This window comes from Aspergillus chevalieri, chromosome 7 (genome assembly GCF_016861735.1).
Source record: "Aspergillus chevalieri M1 DNA, chromosome 7, nearly complete sequence".
Lineage (NCBI taxonomy): Eukaryota > Fungi > Ascomycota > Eurotiomycetes > Eurotiales > Aspergillaceae > Aspergillus > Aspergillus chevalieri.
In genome coordinates this window covers 1,572,030-1,588,266 of record NC_057368.1, presented here as the reverse complement: position 1 = coordinate 1,588,266, position 16,237 = coordinate 1,572,030, and the positions used below count along the sequence as shown (strand labels likewise).

The window sequence follows — 16,237 nt, the reverse complement described above, 5'->3', positions numbered from 1 at the left end:
TTATATACAGTCCAGTAACAGATAAACAGACGGAACTCGTTCAACCATGATCATGTATAATCCCGTAGTCAAGCCCTTCATCCAGTATCACGCCGTTACTCCCAGGGGATCAGAAACCCGATTCCCATTGAACGCATTATAATATGACAAACAGCACTTACCCTAAGCAGCAGTGGCGGCGGCAGGCGCAGTGGCAGCAGTGGCTACCTTGTTGAACCCGGCTGTCACTGTCTTGGTAATATCCTCATTCTTATGTGGCAGAAGAGACAAGGCATACGCGACATCGTTCCACTGCCGTTCTGTCTCGCATCGAGGAAGACGAGCGGCAAGTTTCTCTGCTAATTGCCGGGCGTGTTTTTCCTAGAGAGGGATTGTTATTAGACTTCTGCAATAGAAGAACAAGGGAAAAAAGGACATTGAGAGCATACCTTTTCAACAAAGCCAATCAAGAATTTGATGATGCGGCGCAGAGAAGTTTCCTCGAGGTTGCGCTCTGCGCTCAGCAGACTGAACATGTCGACAAAGTGGTTGTACACTGCATTGTCCTTGCTAGCCAATTCTGTGAAGAACATGCGCGCCAGATCAGCAATCCGCTTGTCGCTGTCTTCCAGACACTTGGCCATTTCACCGAGCTGTCCTTTGACCTTGACTTGACCCGCCAGAATCAGGAAGGTCAGCGTCATGAGACAGGTACGTTTGACTGAGTGATCGTCATCATTCAACCGGCGGTACAGGAAGTCGGTGTTCTCGTCGATGAGGTGGTTGAAACAGACCGCCATGTCACCAAGGGCAATGACTGCGTTGCTACGGACTGTCGGGTCCTCAGAGCGCTCCATAATTGTGATCAGGAGTGGGAGGTTCTTTTCGCAGTACTCAGCCGAGACGCACATGAGTTTCGCCATGCACAGAGTTGCCGCCGCTTGTAGGTTCCGATCCGAGTACGTGTTACTGTTTGCGCAGATCTCTTCAACCAATGGTCCAAAGTTGGACAACAGGGAATTCTCTCCGTACAAGAGTTCTCGCTCACGAATGTGGTTCATAGCATCTGTGAAGTCGTCTTCGGTCGTTCCACCGATCAAATCCAACTCATCATCTTCCACGGATTGGTTGTTCTGAGCCGCCTGGCTAACCGGCTTGTTTTTCTCTTGCTCTGCCTTGCGGCGCTTGAAGTCGAGTTCGCAAAGCTCCAGATGAACTATTTGTTTGATTGCGATATGACCGACAACAAAAAGCAGTTGGGAAAGAGCAGCAGACGTGGTCTTGGGTCTTGCACCTTGGCCGTCTGATGATGCTGTTCCTGGGCGTTGCTCATCGCCGTCTGCGGCCTCCGCCGACGGCGAAGGCCGTTGTAATTGCGGTTGAAAGACGAATCTAGTCTTCCGTTTGAGAATATCAGAGCAAAGTACGTCCGGATGTTTAGACAGCGCATAAATAGCACTGGCAGCTTGTTCTGCAACTCCGAACCACTCTTTGCTATCCGATACAATCTCAACCATGGCCGCAAGCTTGGAAAGAACAGGATGATCATTCGTAAGTTTCGGAATACCCGCGTCTTTGGATTTGGCTTGGCGACCAGGTACCATTCTCCGCAGTGCGACACATGTGTACTTTGCAAGCACAAGATCTGCTCTTCCGAGGCCTCCAAGACCGATGCGCAGCATGGTCTCGATCTCTTTGATGACGACTTCGGGATCCGCTAAAGCAAGCATTCCAAGGACGATGATAGCACCTCGGCGCTGCGTCTTGGAGATCTCCTTCTTCTGAACTCCGTAAACTTGCCAGAGCTTCGCGATTACAGCTTCCGAAATGTGACCCGCATTCATCATCGTACTCAGCAGCTGTTCAAGGCAAGTAAGTTCTGCAGGGGTTGAACCAAAAGTCAAACTGATCATATTCCGGGCAATGTAGTTAGCAGCGTCATTGGAGCTAAAAGAGTCTGGCGCTTCAAAGAAAAGCCCCTTGTAACAGTCGATTAAATGTGTCTGCACTCCTTTGCCCTCATCACTGTTTCCTTTAGTCCAGATCAGCCGCAGCATTCGCCGAATACCGCCGCGTGCAGTCTCAATTTTGTAGGCATCAATCATCACGAAGAAATCCATGGCTTCGATAACCTCACTCTTGTTTTTGGATGATAAAAGCTGGATGACGGTTCCAGAGGCCGTATGGAGGACTTCGATAAAGCGAATAGCCTCACTATAGTACTTCCTCGTCAGTTGGAGCCTGGTAAGCAACTCAGATGTTGCTGCTTGCTCTGCAGCTTTCTGCATCGCTACAGCTTTTTGTTCCTCTGTCATTCGAGGCGCTTTGGAGGGAGAGTCCTCCGGCAGCTGTGTTGCATCGTCCAATAATTCGCTGTCGATTTGCATAGCCTCGTCTCCGTCAAAACCAGGGGTCTCAGGGGGCCTCAATGCATTCAACTCGGCGTCAACAGCCTCAAGTCGAGCATTCCATTCTTGGTAAGAAAGTTGTCCTCCATGCATGACGCTAAATGGATGAGTCGCGACCAACTTCCCAAGTAGCTTAATCGCATTTCGTCGCACGTTACTGCTCTTGTCCTCCAAGCTTCTCGCCGCGAGCTCAGCAACTGCCTGTCTGCGTTTGGGAAATTTCTGTTCGAGGTCGCATATCTTGAGATACACTTGGATGGCTCGGCAGCGACAGTAAGGGTTGATGTCAAGGAAGCGCTCTTCGAGGACGTCGAAAAAGGCGTTGATTTGCGTCTTGTAGTTCTCACTAGGCTCTTCTTGTTTACTCAAATCGATGAGGAGGTTCCCGCAGACTTCAATCACGGCACAACGGAGGGTATATGACTGTGAAGAGATTTAGCCCTCTTCCATTCATGTGATCAGCGCGGGGGTGGTAGTGAAGGAGCACCATACCTCGCTATCGAGCTGCTTTGCCAAAAGGGTCATCTGCTTAATGATTAAGCGTGGCGTAAGTTCTGAGAGCTTCACGATAAATGCAGACACTGATTTCGGTCCCCTTGTATCGTTCGAGTTGAACTCCTTGTTGGCTAGTTCCCTGTGCCAGGTTAGCCTATCGCTCATCACCATGTCATCTTTCGGCGCAAAAGTACTTTAAAATCTCATCCGAGAGTTGTGGATAGTCGTATTGCTCTGCAAGGATATGGAGGAACTCTGCCATGGGCTCGGATAGGTGTTCGAAGTACGTCAAACTCTGTACGATCGATGTCTGGGCTCCTAAAATGACCATACTTTTAGCAATTTGCTCCCATTGTGTAGAACACGCTAAAACTCACCGAAGGCATGACCATGATGCTTGACGGCGATGCAAAGGACCTTGAAAGCATGCATGCGGATCGCCATGCTCTTGACCCGTTGCTCACTCTCCAACATGAGGTAGACTGAGCGGGTAAATAGATTAATAAAGGTGTCACGGTCCGAGGTAGTCAGGAATATCCGGCCAAGCTTGAGCTTCATAACCTTGCACATTGTCTCCATGGACATTTGGATTTGAGGTGTCCAGTCCCAGTGGCCGTCTCCCCGCGCACTTGCTTTGGATTTGGACTTCCCAGTGCCCCTTCTTGCCGGTGCAGCCTCCGCGGGCTTTTCGGCCGCTTTGATTTCAACAGCCGACAAAGCCCACTGAAGCAGGAAGCCGTACATTTCCAATAGCTGCTTGTGATGTTGAATGGCATCTTGCTCATCGGATTCCAGGTCGCCGTGGATGATGTCCGCTTCGACTGACAAACCGGATACAACCAGATCTAGAAGTTTGCTGAGGGACCGCGTAGGGACGAAGGTTGAATATCTGTAAGAGTCCACAAGGTCAGCGCCCAGTCCATCAACATCAATATCGAAGAGTGATCAATGCGCACTTTAATAGAAATTGTAATGAGTCAAAGAAGGACGCTCTGGTCAGTCCTTCCGGACTCTCTGCCACCCCATCTACAACAGAATTCAGCACATTGTCGATCAGCGTCGTCGATAATTGATCGGGGTCTGTTTCGCAGTCTAGCAACTCGGAGTCGGCATCGGGGGTGGGAACGGAGGTCGGGTCGCTCAGGTAGAACTTGAGCGACTCGTTGATATCGAACTGGATCCTGTCCTCCATGATGGGCGAGCCTCAGCGAGCAGAGGCAACAGAGAGGAGAAGAGCAGGATCAAGATATGGAGGGGTCGAATATCGCGGGGTTTAGTGGTGAAGGGAGGAGGACAAAAACGAAGTCGAAATGGCCGGCCAGAGATGAAAACCAAACAAACATAGCCGTTTGTTTGTATTTATCCGTTTATGTACGTCCCGATAGCGCTATCGCATACATCTGTGACGTACTGTAAATGTACTATACACATTTCATTGGCTACGGCTGAGAATACAGGTAATACAGATCACACTGTATGGTACATCGGCGTAAACAAACACCGACCATACTGGATCGGGCGATTTTCCCTCGCCGCTCTAACGGGCAAAAAAGAGACGCGCGCCAGATACATGCATTCGCGACTCGAGCTTGCAGACAGACGCCAACGACGACTTGCACGACTACCGATTGCTTTTCGGTCAATCAGCTGAATTGATACTCCGTTGTATCAGTATCGAGGCTATATCCCCCCGACTGTCTTAATTAACCCTGTCCATTCGATACTCGTTAGACCCCTCACGCAACGCGAACTCCCCTCCACTTCTTCGCCTTATACTTTCATACTATGTCGGCCCACCCAGCTCCTGCAGGAATTTTCGAGCTGCAAAGGACCGACTCTCTGACACACACTCGTGCAACTGGACCGAATTACGTGGTGGAGGATGATGATGCAGCTACAGATAGTGATGTCGACAATCAACTCCAAGAGCAGTGCGATTTTGAAGATGAAGAGGATATTGATGACTCAGTTAAGGAAGACATGAGAAAGCTAGAAGATTCGTTTCCGGGGATTTCAGATCGATTTCGGTTGGTGAATAGAATTGGAGAAGGTAATGTCCTGCTGCATCTTCTCTCCGCGTTTCAGATCCATACAAATGAAACCAAAAAAAGAGCTTGTGACTAATGCTTGATACTTTGCAGGTACATTCTCTACTGTCTACAAAGCGGAAGATCTTCTATACGACCATTATGTCAACGACTGGGATATGTTTCAAGACAGCCAAAACGATACCTGGGAAAGTCCACCATCGAAACGGCGCCGGACTGAAGCTGAGAATGGGCAGAGTCGGTCAGCACCAGTAAAGCAAAAGAAACCACGATATGTTGCATTGAAGAAGATTTACGTGACAAGCAGTCCGCTCCGGATTCAGAATGAATTAGAACTGCTTCATGACCTTCGTGGCTGCAGGTCCGTGTGTCCTCTGATCACTGCTTTTCGACATCTAGATCAGGTCGTTGCCGTCTTACCGTTTTTTCCTCACTCCGATTTTCGCGTCCAATACCGCACATTCATGGTTGCCGACATGCGCCATTACTTCCGGTCTCTCTTCACCGCATTGCAATCAGTTCATAAGCACGGCATCCTGCATCGAGATATCAAGCCCACAAACTTTTTATATAACCCTGATATCCGTGAAGGTGTCTTGGTGGACTTCGGTCTTGCAGAGGTAAGTTAGGCTTATTGGAACAAGTTATGGGAGTTACCTAATACGTGAGCAGCGAGAGGGATCGGAATACACTGGTACCTGTCTTTGCACTAGCTCATCTGTGACGCGCCGAACCCGAATACTCCATAGCTATTACAACACTCACTGCAACCCCGGATCGTTATCCGCTGGCTATCCCAAGAATGACTCGCGGCCGTCGAGGCGGGCTAATCGAGCGGGAACTCGTGGATTCCGAGCCCCGGAGGTCCTGTTCAAGTGTACTTGTCAGACAACCAAGATCGATATGTGGTCGACCGGCGTTATTCTCTTGACCTTGCTTGGACGTCGTTTTCCATTTTTCAACTCGGCCGATGACATCGATGCCATGATCGAAATGGCGAGCATCTTTGGTACACGTCGCATGAAGGCCGCGGCGGCGTTGCATGGGCAAATATTCGAAACAAATATTCCAACAATTGGCGAGAAGGGTTACAGCTGGGAGAAGCTAGTTAAATGGGCCAGTTGCGTCGAAGAACTGACAGAAAGTGAAAAACAAGCCACTCGTCTTCTTGCCGGTCTCATGGAACTCGACCCGCATAAGCGTCTGAGTGCAAAAGAGGCATTACAACACGAGTTTTTCACGGACCCTAAAGACCATGATGTTGCATGGGGAGGACACCCTGACGATAGTGGCGATTCGGGAGAAGAAGACGAAGGCGAGGCGGAACAAGATGAGGCGGATGAAGTAGCAATGCTGTAAACAGGGCAGTCAGAAAAAAGAGACCCGGCATGTACATTATGAGTATGATATCCCATATGGCGTTTTTAATGCTTGACTTTAATAACAATGTTCTTTGGAATAGATTAACGTGGGCGCTGCCTTCCCAGCCCTGTCTATTTGAAACACCGAGCAGATACAGAAAGACCTCATGGAATCTAATATATAATTACCAATTGTACACATGAACATCATTACCTCCAGACTGCATAGAATTAGGCAGCCTCGCCAAAGTCAAAATGCCCAGTTTGCGCCGCATGTTGTGTTGCGCCTTTCTCCCCGATGAACGTGCCCCCACATGTGTTGCAGCGAATGCGAAAACCTGTGGTGTCCGTGTAGTAATGTTTATCCTGCAGAACCCGACACACTTCCAACGATTTCTCTAATATCACTGGATCGGCCGCGTCGAATACCTTGGTATCGAAGTCGGGAGGAGCGTAGACATGGGTAAAGGGCGGATCTGATGGCGATAAGGCAATGGTATCGTAATGGATCCCGGAATAGACCAAAACACATCGGGTTGGTGGACCTTCGTTGAAACGGTCCACCCGGAGCGTCTGCACATCAATAGAACAGATCTCAATATCGAAATGCTTACTCAAGATGCTGAGCTCGATCCCTCCGCCCCACGAATCCTCATTTTGGATCCAACGGCAATAATCGTCGGGTTTCTTCTCAAGAACCGCCTCCGAGTACAGGTCCGAGTTCGCTTGGATTGTCTGCGCAACAATTGACCGCAATTCATTCATAGTGTCCATCCCTCCCATAATCGCACTTCCTATCGCTCGGAAGAGACATGAGTTATCATCGGGCATGATACGGAGCACGAAAGTGCCCGAGTGGTCGGGTGACGGTATCTCCGGAGGGTCATCTGAGACGCCTTCGTGTGGCTTGCGCGATAAAGAAAGAGGTTGGTCTAGGTTTCGAGATGGAGCAACTGGCGTTCCAGTACTATCCTCGCCAATGGGCCCTGGCTGGGAAGCGCCCTCCTTCCGGGTGACGATGAGCTGTTCGCCGTTCAGTTTGGCGCCAGTTTCTGTGACTTTCTGACTTCCGGAATAACTTTCGAGCTCTAGCGGCTTAATATCAGGGTATCCATATTTAACATCGAACGCCGTCAGTCCTGTCTTGTCCGTGATCTGCGTGCGGAGGTCGTCGACGGTAGCGGAGTCGTCCAGAATAACAGTGGATTGGCCCTCAGGACCACGGACTCGGATTCTCATTCTCGAGACTTGGTTGGTGCACTATGGAAGTTGTGAGAATGGACGGATACTTGAAGTATTTAGGGAAAAGATATGTACAAGTGAGGTGAGAGTAAAGGAAGGAAGGGGTTGTTTAGTACAAGTACAAGTGGTGGCTCACGATAGAGTAGCAGGGCGATAGCGAGTGGGGCAAGAAGCAGCCATGCAATGCATTCTGGATATGTACTCCGTAGTATAGTAGCAGGAGCTACGGTACATATATGGCCAAGAAGATACTTGTTAGAATCACTTGACATATCCTACGCCGTAGTTAAAGAGACTCGGTTTCATTTGAAAGCAGCATAGATTCAGATATGCGGCACGTGATGATGTCAGAGATGTATCTATTACCATACCATACCGTATTGTACTTTGAAGCTTCTGGCTGAGTCAGCAATGCGCTCCTCTTCGTGCGCTCTTCTGTCTCTTCTCGCTCTTTTCCAGGAGACGGAAGGGCAATTGCTGTCCATTAACGGTTGCAGCGTCCACGTTTTTGTCCCATTCCCCGTTGGTTGTGCGATCAGTGGATCTGGGTTTTCTGCTGTGGTCCCTTCCCCAGAAAACATGGAGACGTCACAGGAGCCCGTCAAGTCGATCGAGGACGATAACAAGGGCGACGGCCAAAATGGAGCTCCTATCCCCGATGATCTATGGAGGATTATGATGGATGTGGTCCTGACCATCTATGAGGTGCGCGAAGAAGAGTAAGTTTGCTCTCCCCGACGTTCCTGACCGCGGCTGCTGTCGCGCTCCACTCGCGATGACCGCATGCGAGAAAGAGAGCTTTCTAATTAACTATTGCTTAACCACCGCAGTGGCCACGACCCCTCGAGATTGTTCCATCGCAGTGTCAACAAGCGTTATGTTCCCGATTATTATGATGTTATCAAGGAGCCAATGGCTCTCAGCATTCTCAAGCAGAAAATCAACAAGCGAGAGTACAGGAGGTTCTCGGATTTCGTGCGAGATTGCGCGCTGGTACGGATGCGACTTCTTCCAAGTTTATGAACCTATACACTCCCGTTCGTCGCAAGGTACTGACGGTCATCGCGTTTTCCGCTATCAGATCCCGCATAATGCGCAAACCTACAATCGCCCAATGTCCCAAGCCTACGAGGATGCGCTTGTCATCAAGGTATGTGCGGGAACAGTCGCGCAATCGATGGGAAGAGTACTTGCTGATCTCAAAGTATAGGACGTTTTTGCTCAAGAGTTCAACAAGCTAGCCAAGCAAGGGATCGTTACTGCTCAAGAGGCTCAACTGCCTGATCTCGGAGAGATCCCCGAGCCGGATCCTCTTCCTGAGGAGGAGGAAGAGGAGGAAGATGACGACGAGGAGGATGACGAGGATGATTCCGATGATGATGGTCGACAGAAGAAAAAGCGTGGCCCTAAGCCTAAGCGCGATGGAAAAGATGACGGCCAAAAAGAGCCTGAGATGCGCAAAAAGCGAGGCCGACCGCCGCGTGTGGACACCCCGATGGAGGCCCGGATTAAGGCAGTCCTGAAGGGAATTCGGAAATTGAAAGATCCCAGCGGCCAACTCAAAGTGCGACACTTCGAGCGACTGCCGGACAAGGGAACTTATCCAGACTACTACATGGAAATCAAGGAGCCTGTTGCCATCGACCTCATAAAGAGAAAGTCGAAACGGAAGAAGTATCAGTCGGTTGATCATTTCATGAGAGACATGAACTTGATGTTCAACAACGCCAAGGCCTACAATCAACCCGAAAGCCAAATATACAGAGATGCCGTCGACTTACAGGTGGAATCGCGCAAACTCGCCGAGCTCGAGAAGAAAAAGCCCGACAGCGAATACCTGATGGAGGACGGGCGTCTTCCGTTGCCAGACGGTATCCTCTACAAGGGTGAGATGTGGAAAGTTGGTGACTGGGTTCACATCCAAAACCCTAACGATGTCACGAAACCCGTCGTGGCACAGATCTACCGTACGTGGCAGGACCCAGAAGGCGATAAATGGGTCAATGCCTGTTGGTATTATCGGCCCGAGCAAACCGTCCACCATTACGAAAAGCATTTCTACCCCAATGAAGTGGTTAAGACTGGCCAGTACCGTGACCATCGCATCGAAGAGGTCATTGATCGTTGCTTCGTCATGTTCGTTACCCGCTACAACCGCGGACGACCAAGAGGTTTACCTCCGGAGAAAGACGTATACGTCTGTGAGTCTCGGTACAACGAAGAGAAGCACAAGTTGAACAAGATCAAGACCTGGGCAAGCTGCCTTCCGGACGAAGTGAGGGAAAAAGACTACGAAATGGATCTCTTTGACGTTCCACGAAGAATCAAGAAAATCCCCAGTCCAATCAAACACCTACTGAATAAGGATGCAAAGGAAACGGATGATCTTCCCAAGGCGGCCTGGGGAGCAGAAAATGCGCCACCAGTTGTTGGAGCGGTTCATTGCCGTCCACGAGATGAAAACGTGAGTTCCCTTGCTGGACTAAAAGTGAAGGAAAGACTGACAAACCCAAGGAATCTCCACCACCTGAGCCAACGCCGTCTCCTCCTCCCTCCCTACCCCCGTCTTCTCTGCCACCTTCTCGGCAGCCACCTATCAGTCAGAGTCCTGTCCGGCCGAGCGTGGATAGTCAGGGCAACATTACAATGGCTGGTGTTCCTCCTGTGTCAATACGCTCTCCGGCTGCGCCCGTTGTACCAGTCCAAGGTTCTCCGGTGCCAATGCCCTCCGCATCCTATCAATCGCCGAATATGGCAGCGGCCCAGGTGTACCAACCTGGCTTACAAAGACGCCCTAGCTTTGCGCCTCCAACGCCGGGTGTACCTTACCCAGGAGCTGCGGTTTCTAGCCCGTATGCAACTGCCCAAGCAACCCCATATTCACCATACCAGACAAACCGTCTGGCCTCGCAGCCGACAGTGTATAACCCTAACGCACCGCGCCCCATCGAAGTCTTCCAACTAAGCGATGCCGCCAACGCCGCAATTCCCGCTGATATACGGGAACAATTCCACTGCGACGACCACGGCCGTGTCCTCTTCTTCTCTTCACTCCCAATGGACATTCTGCCCTCTTCGCGTCAGAAACTGGGTCATTCACTCAAATATCTTGCCGCGAAAGAAGAACGTCGGAAGAAACTCGAAGAGCGCAAGCGAAAGGCATCTGAGCAGGACGAACGGGAGAAAGCGGCCAAACGCGCTCGCGCTGACGAGGAGTCCACCCTTGCGACTCGTGTGGAGGCGCTCACGAACCGCGCTGTCGAGACGATGACCAACCAGATTGTGTCTGGGACGGACAAGATCTACGAGGCCCTTTATCAGGACCAGGCGGACGCGGCCAAGAGTGCTGATGCCAAGGTCCGCGAGCAGCGTGTTGTTATCGATAGGGCTACACAGGAGCAGACGGCAGGTATCAAAGCACACTCCCAAGGCATCTCTCTTGTAACTCTTAGGGGTAATGCCGTCTATATGAATGATATTGAACCGAGGAGTTGATATATTATTGGTGATGAAGGCAGGTATTGGTTTTCATGGGGGCAAAGGCGTAATACCATAGACAGGTGTCTGGTTCTGGGCAGGTGCGACTGTTCATGTATACTATGAAGAACACGAGTTTTTAATTCATCTATTGTTTCATTGATTTGAGCTTGTCCAGTAATCCTCTATCCTCTTTTACTTGAAAGACTTCGTTAATAAAGTCATCGAGGAATGTATTTGCATATCAACAGTATCTGAACCACTGTACAGTACCTTGCGAGTAACTATAAAACTAATAACATATATATATCATCAAATCATGATAAACAGGGGAGACCAAATAAAAACAGACGAACCCGAATCGTTGTGTACAAAAAAAAAAAGCTGGGCAGGTTATAAATAACAGGGTGAGCTCTCCTTGTTGAAATCTCTCAGAAACACCGTTATTCCAAGCAATCCTGAAAAAGAGAAAAGTGATCCAAAATATGTATCTAAATACTGAATATCGACCCAATGCAGGCACCGCAAAAAAAAAAGAAATGATGTTTTGTGGTAAGACTTCCCAAAGCCATGGCCATGGCCGTTTCTATGCAAAATCATCCGCCAAAACAAGAACGGAACGGAAGAAAGACAGAGAATCAACGCACTCCATATGAAAATGACTGATGTGTTCAGATGAGAGAAAGATGGCTGGGGACTGATACCCCAACATGTACTTTTATGTTCCCTTTTTGAGTTTTGTAGACCTTTTTGACTCCTGTTTTTTCTTTCCCATGCTCACTTTTCAGGCACCTTCAAAGTAATCATGACTAGCTGGCGCTGACCTCATCGTTCGAATCCTCCTTGTTGGTGTCCCACGAAGTGCTGCTTCGCTTGTTGTTCTCTTCCTCTTCCATGGAGAAAACCAAGTCGCTCTGCTCTTCTTCGTCGATTGTGCTGGTATTGACGGGTGATGCAACAGTACGGTCGAGACGGCTGCTCCCACCCATGGAGGAGGAATGGCGTGCAGAGCCGGGATGAAGAGACATGTTGCTGAGCTGTTGTGAAATCATGGATGTCGATGATTGCCGTGCAGGACTGCCAGCGCTCCGACTTCCGATGGGGCCGAGACTGGGACTCGTACCCAGGTTCAGAGAAGACTCGCGGAGAGAAGACTCGCGGAGTGGAGAACCCACTTGAGGGAGCGACGTGCCGGTTGCATGACCTTCCTCTTCCTTTTTTTGCCGTTGCTTGGCGAACAATGCACCAAAACGGGACGGGCTGGAGGCGAGGGGAGAGCCCATCTTAGAGAAACTGGAACTGGCCATGCCTAGTCCGCTCATGTCACGGTGACTCGAACCGAGTTCGTGTTCCGTACGCGACAGTCGTCGAAGCTTTTCTTGAGGGGTAAGGACATCATCATGCAGATTCATAGGCAAATAGTCTTCTTCCATTGGGAAGTTCTCGTCCCATTCGTCCAACATGGTCGGCCGAGGAACACTGGCGGACAGCATTTTCGGTCTCACTGCTCGTTGAGAGTGTAGGAGTCGCGTTCCTATCGCTTCATCTTGCACTCCTGGAGGCGACGATCCCATCAAGGACTGCTTTCGTAGGTCGGGGGCGTAAGTCGTATCGCGAAGGGTGCGAAGTGCATCCGAAGGTCCAACTCTCTGGGCAGGCGGGGACGACAGGTCAAGCCCGAATTTCGATGGCATCGAGGCAGCCACGGGGCCATAACGAGCCGCATGTGAGATCCCTTGGCTGTCAAATGATGCAGGGAGCGGTGCATCGAGAGCGGTCAGGTGGTTGTTGGGTGACATGGGAAACCGAACATCATCGACGGGCGATCCGGCTTCCGGGGCCAACCCCGCATCAATCGAGGGGATTGCATCGTATGGTGCTGCTGGCTGCTGGGGTTGTTGTTGTTGCTGCTGCGCATGCAAAGAGGCGAATTCTTCTTGTGGCGGAAGCTGCGAGACGTATCGGGGATCTTGGTTACTCATCATCCGCTGCTGCGAGAGGACTGAATTCGTCAGAGCCGAGTCTTGGTTGATATAGGCCTGCGGGTTGATGCGACCACCCAGATTGAGGTGGCCTCCACCCATTCCCAGGGCAGGACTTGGTCGATTCACTCGTCGTCCATCCGGGAGAATATGAGCAAGCGCACACTTTGCTCCGAACTTGCAGTTGCCCTGTAACAAAAGAGAAAAGCAGCTATGTTAGTTCGACTGCTACAGTCCCCGTAGAATTAAAACAGAACAAAGACGAGAGGAAGAGGCCATACCTTGGTAAAATATTTACAAGGCGCATAGTCGATCGCGGCATCAGTCGAGTGTAAGAATGGACAGGCTGGACCCGCCTGGCAAGCACCCTGACGGAAGAACTTGCAGGGAACATGCTTGGTATCTAGGTTCCAAGCGGAAGGTCAGTTTATATTCTTTTTGTTCTTTTGCTTTCCTCCTCCGCCTCTACTGAGACATTAGGTGGTAAAATCTCTGAGAAAAAGCCACAGCGGGTTGTTCTTACTGCTTTGATTTGGCGGACTGCGAGCAGCCATATCGTAGCCGGAGAGATTGCGAGAATGACCGTTCTGAGCAGATGGCGCACCGGAGGGAACAGGTAGAGGAGGTTGAGAACCACGACTTCTCAACTCACCCGAGAGGCGGTTCTGGGCTCGGGGACCGTTATTGGAGGAGGCGGAGGCGGAGAGAGGGGAGAAAGGAGCAGGAGGAGGGTTCTGGGAAGCAGAAACCTGCATCTCCATTGGGAAAGGAAAGGGAAGTCCCGAAGAATTAGAGAACGAATTAAAAGAGTGAACAGGTATGTAAATGGAGGAATGGGAAGAAGAAAGACGAAGTCGGAGGAGGGGTTTATCGGGCAGAAGAGATCGAGGGGGCGCCTTGGCGGTGAGAGAGTTGGCAGGAGAAGCTATGGACAACTATGAGATCAAATAGACAGGATGACAATTAGGAAAGAGGAAAAGAAAAGATGACAGGTGAATGCGTACTGTCGGTTGTTATACGGATACTTGTATAGAGTCAGCAGTCACTTGGATAGGACAATTGAACCACAACTCTGCATTCAATAATCATCTAATGGCCGATTCAACTTGGACCATTCAAGGTACACGACATAGCCTCAACTCTCGTCACTAGTTCCGATAGTAGCTTCGATCCTTCTCCGTTGCCCGTCCTCGGTTTGTCATTTGGGTTCGATCTGTTGCAACTGATTAGCAATCGAATCTATCTTTCGACAGTCGACAACCGCGAGCATGTAGAATGATGAGCAATTGAGCAGCAGTTCGCCCTCCTCTTCGAAGGCAAAGGCGCATGACGTTGCCAGATGATTGCCAGATGAATATGCAAGATAGAGGAATCGTCGAGACAAGATGTGTCGTCATCCCCTCACACGCCGTGACAATCTGACCTCGTCGCATGCATCTTCCCTTTGAAGTCAGATAGGTAGCCTTGTAAAAGTTAAATCGGCCCTTCCCGTCTTTCTCTACATGGCAAGAACACCAAGAAGCCGTTTTGATCATTGGTTGGATATTTCTTTTCCATTCATTTAATCGTCTGATTCAAACGGATCTTCTTTCGTGGCGGATGATCTCTCTCCCAGCTGTTGATAAACGGTTATTGTATTTTCACAATAGATACAATGGTGTCACATTGTGGGACTGCTATGTATTTAGCAGGAATGCTATTGCCACTGTCAAAATGTCAGTGCTATCTTTTGTACTCCATACTCCATACAGAATATGGAGTAATCCTCTCCATGCCAATGCAGATCACAGCGGGGGTTGGGAATCCATACCTCGGTTGTACAGTTTCATGTACTTCATACTGAACATCACTTCGTAATATCAGGAAAGGAGCATCAGCTTTGTCTCTACCATTTGCAATCACCCTCAAGCCCCAAGGATTCCTGTTCAATATCTTTAGAAAGATGCTTATCTCTGCCTTGTGGGAAAGGGTCCTGAACGAAAAAAAAAAAAAAAAGACATACCCATAGCTCCTCACGAGTCATGCCTTCAGGTACGACCTCCGAACATTTCATCCACATATCACGGCAGATACGGCGGCGCATATTGACCTGTCTCTGCCAACGCTTCCATTCTCGCTCGACTTCAGCTCGTTTCTCCGGTGATACCTGCGCCGACGAATCATGCCCGTGAAATTCATCCAATCGCGCAAGAATTGATTCTTTCTCTTTTTCGAGTCGGCCGATATCCTGTCGGAGTTCGGAGAGTAAAGGCTTGGAGCGAAGGGTTGCCAGCTCAGCTCGCAAGTTTTTCTCATCGGTCTTCAGGGTTGTGAGTTTCTCTTCCAATTGCTTGATTTTCTCATCGAGGTTCGCTATGACTTCGCTTGTGTCTTCGTCGGATGAGTCCTGCAGAGCATGATAAACAGTTTGTTTTCCTAGATGAAAGGGAGACTAGCGTTAGTATTTGACTCTAAGTTCTCACCAAGGTCTGGTTCGACCACTTGCCAGCTACCCGTCCTTCAATCTCTTTGTTCTGATGTAATTCACGTAGGGCTTTTGCGGCATATGCTTTTTTTGAACAGGATCATCAACGATATTGATTTGAGACTGTCTGTGGACATTGAATAGCTCACCCTTGGTAACCTTGTTGTGCAGGTTTGACGATATATCGATCGCCTGTATATAAAGGAAACAGACATGAGAATCAGCATGTCTCTGTTACCGGGTGAGCCACTTCGAGAAAACGAACCGAATATGGGCGACTGCTCCAAAGGATTAGACGGTCACTATGTGGAAGACAAATACGAGACAGTGGGATAGAAATACTTTTGCTTTCCTACCAAACCCGGTTGGATCCAGGTTAGTCGATGCATATCCATGGAAACCTAAAGGTGCAACACAAGGAGAGAAACCCACGAAGATAGTCGAGAATCAACGCAGTTCCATCTGTTCCTGATGTCAGCTGGCCACACAAGCCTGTTTGATCTCTCATCAAGGCTCACCATCGTTACTAGGCTTCTTATCTACCTTCCCCCTTTTTTGCGACATACCTAGGGCAATGGATGCGAGAAGACAAACAAAGTCCACTAGGAGAGATAAAAACGATAAGTGATTTGAGATGGGATGGATTGTAGTTGTTGTAGTTAACTGATGCCACTGCTGGTGATGGTGTTTACTGAAAGAGAGAGTATAGGACACCAGTGAAGCTCTACCCATCACGTGAATAGCCCTCTCCAGATTTCCAACGCTGGGACGAACACGACTG

At 49.6% G+C, this 16,237-nt stretch overlaps 6 protein-coding genes across 6 annotated transcripts; 2 read left to right on the top strand and 4 right to left on the bottom strand.

Annotated features, from left to right (window-relative positions):
* Positions 1–162: 162 nt before the first annotated feature.
* ACHE_70541S (condensin subunit YCS4) lies at positions 163–4,074 on the bottom strand (the record flags this gene model as incomplete). Its single annotated transcript, XM_043282885.1, has 6 exons — positions 163–360; positions 429–2,810; positions 2,880–3,021; positions 3,077–3,200; positions 3,260–3,771; positions 3,839–4,074. The coding sequence occupies 6 exons, from the start codon at positions 4,072–4,074 to the stop codon at positions 163–165; spliced, it is 3,594 nt and encodes a 1,197-aa protein (XP_043140220.1).
* Positions 4,075–4,667: 593 nt separating this feature from the next.
* Positions 4,668–6,289, top strand: ACHE_70540A (serine/threonine protein kinase CDC7; the record flags this gene model as incomplete). Its single annotated transcript, XM_043282884.1, has 3 exons — positions 4,668–4,932; positions 5,024–5,550; positions 5,603–6,289. The coding sequence occupies 3 exons, from the start codon at positions 4,668–4,670 to the stop codon at positions 6,287–6,289; spliced, it is 1,479 nt and encodes a 492-aa protein (XP_043140219.1).
* Positions 6,290–6,522: 233 nt separating this feature from the next.
* OTU1 (ubiquitin-specific protease OTU1) lies at positions 6,523–7,530 on the bottom strand (the record flags this gene model as incomplete). Its single annotated transcript, XM_043282883.1, has 1 exon — positions 6,523–7,530. The coding sequence occupies one exon, from the start codon at positions 7,528–7,530 to the stop codon at positions 6,523–6,525; it is 1,008 nt and encodes a 335-aa protein (XP_043140218.1).
* Positions 7,531–8,112: 582 nt separating this feature from the next.
* On the top strand, positions 8,113–11,028 carry ACHE_70538A (putative RSC complex subunit (RSC1); the record flags this gene model as incomplete). Its single annotated transcript, XM_043282882.1, has 5 exons — positions 8,113–8,252; positions 8,364–8,526; positions 8,615–8,683; positions 8,744–9,997; positions 10,048–11,028. The coding sequence occupies 5 exons, from the start codon at positions 8,113–8,115 to the stop codon at positions 11,026–11,028; spliced, it is 2,607 nt and encodes an 868-aa protein (XP_043140217.1).
* Positions 11,029–11,819: 791 nt separating this feature from the next.
* Positions 11,820–13,753, bottom strand: ACHE_70537S (putative spindle poison sensitivity protein Scp3; the record flags this gene model as incomplete). Its single annotated transcript, XM_043282881.1, has 3 exons — positions 11,820–13,181; positions 13,274–13,395; positions 13,516–13,753. The coding sequence occupies 3 exons, from the start codon at positions 13,751–13,753 to the stop codon at positions 11,820–11,822; spliced, it is 1,722 nt and encodes a 573-aa protein (XP_043140216.1).
* Positions 13,754–14,877: 1,124 nt separating this feature from the next.
* ACHE_70536S (putative TBP interacting domain protein) lies at positions 14,878–15,851 on the bottom strand (the record flags this gene model as incomplete). Its single annotated transcript, XM_043282880.1, has 6 exons — positions 14,878–14,913; positions 14,995–15,407; positions 15,478–15,540; positions 15,606–15,648; positions 15,722–15,734; positions 15,799–15,851. 6 exons carry the CDS (start codon positions 15,849–15,851, stop codon positions 14,878–14,880), a joined length of 621 nt encoding a protein of 206 aa, XP_043140215.1.
* Positions 15,852–16,237: the final 386 nt, after the last annotated feature.